At 44.2% G+C, this 3,736-nt stretch overlaps 1 protein-coding gene across 1 annotated transcript; it reads right to left on the bottom strand.

Moving 5' to 3' along the window:
* Positions 1-2,467: 2,467 nt before the first annotated feature.
* LOC122031932 lies at positions 2,468-3,182 on the bottom strand. The gene has a single exon (XM_042591164.1). The coding sequence runs from the start codon at positions 3,158-3,160 to the stop codon at positions 2,780-2,782; it is 381 nt and encodes a 126-aa protein (XP_042447098.1). The 5' UTR covers positions 3,161-3,182; the 3' UTR covers positions 2,468-2,779.
* Between the last annotated feature and the right edge of the window lie 554 nt (positions 3,183-3,736).

Consider the following 3,736-nt stretch of genomic DNA (forward strand, 5'->3'; position numbering starts at 1 on the left):
CTGGTCCTCTTCTTCCTCACCGGCGCCGTCGTCGACCACCACCTCCGCTCCTCTCCTTCCTCCGTCCGCCGCCGAGACACCAGAAACGAAGACACGCCTTTCTCTCCCAAGCTTAGCTTCCCGCCGGTGCTCCTCTCTCTCCTCTCCTCTCGCCGGAGCCGCCTCAGATCCGTCTCCCTCTTCTTTCCGGCATTCGCAGCTACCTGCTGGTAGCTTCCTCTCCTCCGCTCGCAATTGGCCATAGTTGGCACAGCATTGCCGTCGCAGACTCTATCCATCTCGCAACGCCCTCTGTTGCTGGTCGACGCCATCCACAGCCAGGCAACATCGTCTCTGGCGATTGACGATGTCCTCCTGACCGTCCTCATCAGTGAGTGTCCCTCCGATCCATCTGGTCATACATGTTTAATTACGATCCAGCATCCGCGTGGTTCCTTTCATTTAGATTGTCTCCGGCCTTCATGTCGTTACTGTGTTCGGGTCTTCGCACCTATCTAGCTTGTGCACTGTGTTCCAGTTTATGTGTTGACCTCGTCTGTGTGTCGTGTCCCGGCCTGTGTGCCGATCTCGTGTCTCGGCCTACGAGCCGATCTCGTATCCCGGCCTACGTGCCAATCTCCTTTTCTAATTTATGTGCTGATTTCGTGTCCCGGCTTGCGTGCCACTAGTACCTCTCAGCCTGCGTGCCGCTAGTACCTCAAGTCCTGCGTGCCGCTAGTTCCTCCCGGCCTGCATGTCGGTGTTTTATCCCGACCAGCAGCTTGTCTTCCGGTTCCATTCCGCGTTCGGCTTTGCGTCGTCAGATCCAGCCCTTCATTCTGATCGGGCGTCGTCTACTCTTCCGAGTCTCGACCATTTGAGCAGCGCCCCATCCGAGGGCGCCCCCCTGGGCCAGGGTACGTTTTTTGTACTCATCTCTCATTTATTTCATTATTTTATTGTTAGTCTGTTACTTATATGTTCGTTGGATCCGCCTCGAGCCTCGGAATACCGGGGGGGACCCGCTCACTGGCTGCAGGTAGTGTTGACCAGGGGACTTTTGAAGACTTGGTTAACACGGAAGTCATCTCAGTATACCCCCCTCCGAGACATCGTGACTCGATCAACATTCCATCCACCTCGTACGGCGGTCCGTCTGACTCAGCTTCCGGATGGGATCGCTATGTATGGATAAAGGTCGCGCACCCGGAATGCTAGTGTTAGGCTTGGGTGTTCAACATGGGCAGCGACACGAGTGTGGATCCACCCTCTAACTGTCCAACAGAAGTGTATATGTGATCCATACATATATGTGTGGATGTGGAGCGTTTACTCAGAGTGTCAATGTCCATGTCCATGTTTGCATTTGTGACATGAATATCGAAGGGTAGATGAAGAGTCTATGTATTAAAATGGCAGTAGTGTATGATTACGTGTCTCAAAAGAACAGTGGTGTATTATTAGACTGAGTACATGAGCCAAGGAGTGACAAATTTGATATTCCTACCATAATCATACCAAGGATAGATTACTAGATCGCTCGTCCTCCTGCGGTTACTTCCTCACCACTGTTATGCATCAGATTAGTAGATAAATTTGAAGAATAACATTTGTGTGGCTGCTTTTGGTGTAATGAAAGCCATTGGAAAGAAATTAGGAAACTTACAACTGCAACTACCATTCACTACAGAAGGTTACACCAAACCATCTCTTACACTATGAAGATCATATGAAAACCATCACCTATTATTTCTAAGAAGATTATTGAAAAAAGATTTTCTTTTTTCAGTCTTTTAATAGTTTATGATTTCATAAATGGCATATGATTTATTAGAACAAAAAATGATATCGCTGACTCCAAACGGCCTAATATTGTCGGCCCCACGGCAAAATGCACGCAGGATAAATCATGGAGGGCATTTTGCTCTTGGGCAACAACCCTTTGCATGGGAAGTCAGACACCCAACGAGACATTTTGCACCCGTTGGAAATTAACCCCAAGATCTATTAGAGCAACCATCCATGCTGGTATCAACTATGCCAACCCGTGAGGGGAAATAGCATATGATTTATGAGAATGTTGCTACTTGCAATTAGTATGTATAATGTTCATTACTGAGCAGTAGATACCAACAGAAATGCGTGATATAAGTCAAACACACATTTCTATTGCATGAAAAGTGATTTGTGAAGTGGAGAATAATCCTCAAACGAAACTGTTGCAAGCATTTTCTTTAATGTTCGCTGGAGATATTTCCTAGGTAAGCTCTAGTTCAGACAAGATCAAAGTTGCTCATGCTGATACTGACATGCATTAAAACATGATTCCAACCATGGAAAATTCATATAGCATGAGCATAGATAATCCCAGAAAATTGAAACATCAACTTACCTCTACCACTATAACAAACAATATAGTGAAACATCAACAGTCACGGAATATGAATGTAGAATCTGACAAGAACAGGCAATTTTTCACAACATGAGATTAGATAACCACCTTCGGCCCAAATATATTTCCTTTCCCTTTATGTAAATGCATTACATGATTAGATAGGTGGAAGTTCAAACAGAAGGTAATACAACTAAGGGAAATATCAATTTCGATGAGGGCAAGCACAAAGGATAGCAAAGCCTAATGTGCCTGATCATACAAAAAAAAAAACGAAACCACTTCGCTTCAGCAGTAAACCCTAAAAAGAACCAAGAGGATAAAGCAAAGAAAGAAGAGGAACTCCAAAGCAAAGCTTCGTCCGACGAAGGACAGGAGAGATGGACCTGATCGGCGAAGGGAGCGACCTTAATGGTCGGATTGTTCGTTGAAGAGGCTGCGGAGGTGGTCAGCGAGGAGGCCAGAGGGGTCAAGTGCGGCCTCCTGGAAGAGGGCTTCCTTGACGGCGGAAGATCGTAGGGAAAAAGCGTCGCGCTCCTCGCGAAGGAGCGCGTTCTCGTCGGAGAGGTCTCTAACTCGGTACTTCTGGCTCAAAGACCTCATGCTGAGCATGAGGATGCCGGTCATGAGGAAAAACTGGAGGAAGCTTTGTTTCCGCTTCGCCGCGTTGGCCATCAGCCCGAGCGGCTTACTTCCCGTCGTCGGGGTTCTACCGTCGGGGGACACCATCGGTGGGACTGAGATCGCACTTCCAGCCGCCTCGGTGAGTTGGCGGAACCGAACGAGCATCCGACCTCACATAAGGGTTTCACATAGACAAAGTCACATGGGTGTCAATGGGCCGTGTGATTGGGCCATGGCTGAGATCAATTTAATAATTTTAAGCTTAAAAAGTTATTTGGAGGGTATTTTAGTAAAATGCTGGATCTCATTTTCAAATTGCCATTACATTTATCCAAAAATCATTAGATATTTCATATGGATGATTGTTAAAAATTTTCGAGAGCAAATGAATTAGACTCAGCTACTTCTATAATATTATTTTCCATCTAAAATTCCTCCTAACATATTTAAAAATATAAAAATTAAAGAAGTTGATCTTAATTTTTTAGAATGTGATCTAGTATTATGTTAATAAATTTAAAAATATCATTCTAACCCATGAGAAGAGTTTATCTAACTTATTTGAATCTAAAAACATACAAACTTTTTTTTTAAGAATATTTATTAAATAAAAATATTAAACTTGAAGATTTCAATTTACTTAGTATGAACAATGGCATATACACCATTTAAAGATAAATCTTATTAATTTTCTTGTTTTATCTTTAACAAGCCATTAGAATATTCAAATACTGTATTTAT

This window comes from Zingiber officinale, chromosome 11A (genome assembly GCF_018446385.1).
Source record: "Zingiber officinale cultivar Zhangliang chromosome 11A, Zo_v1.1, whole genome shotgun sequence".
Taxonomy (NCBI): Eukaryota; Viridiplantae; Streptophyta; class Magnoliopsida; order Zingiberales; family Zingiberaceae; genus Zingiber; species Zingiber officinale.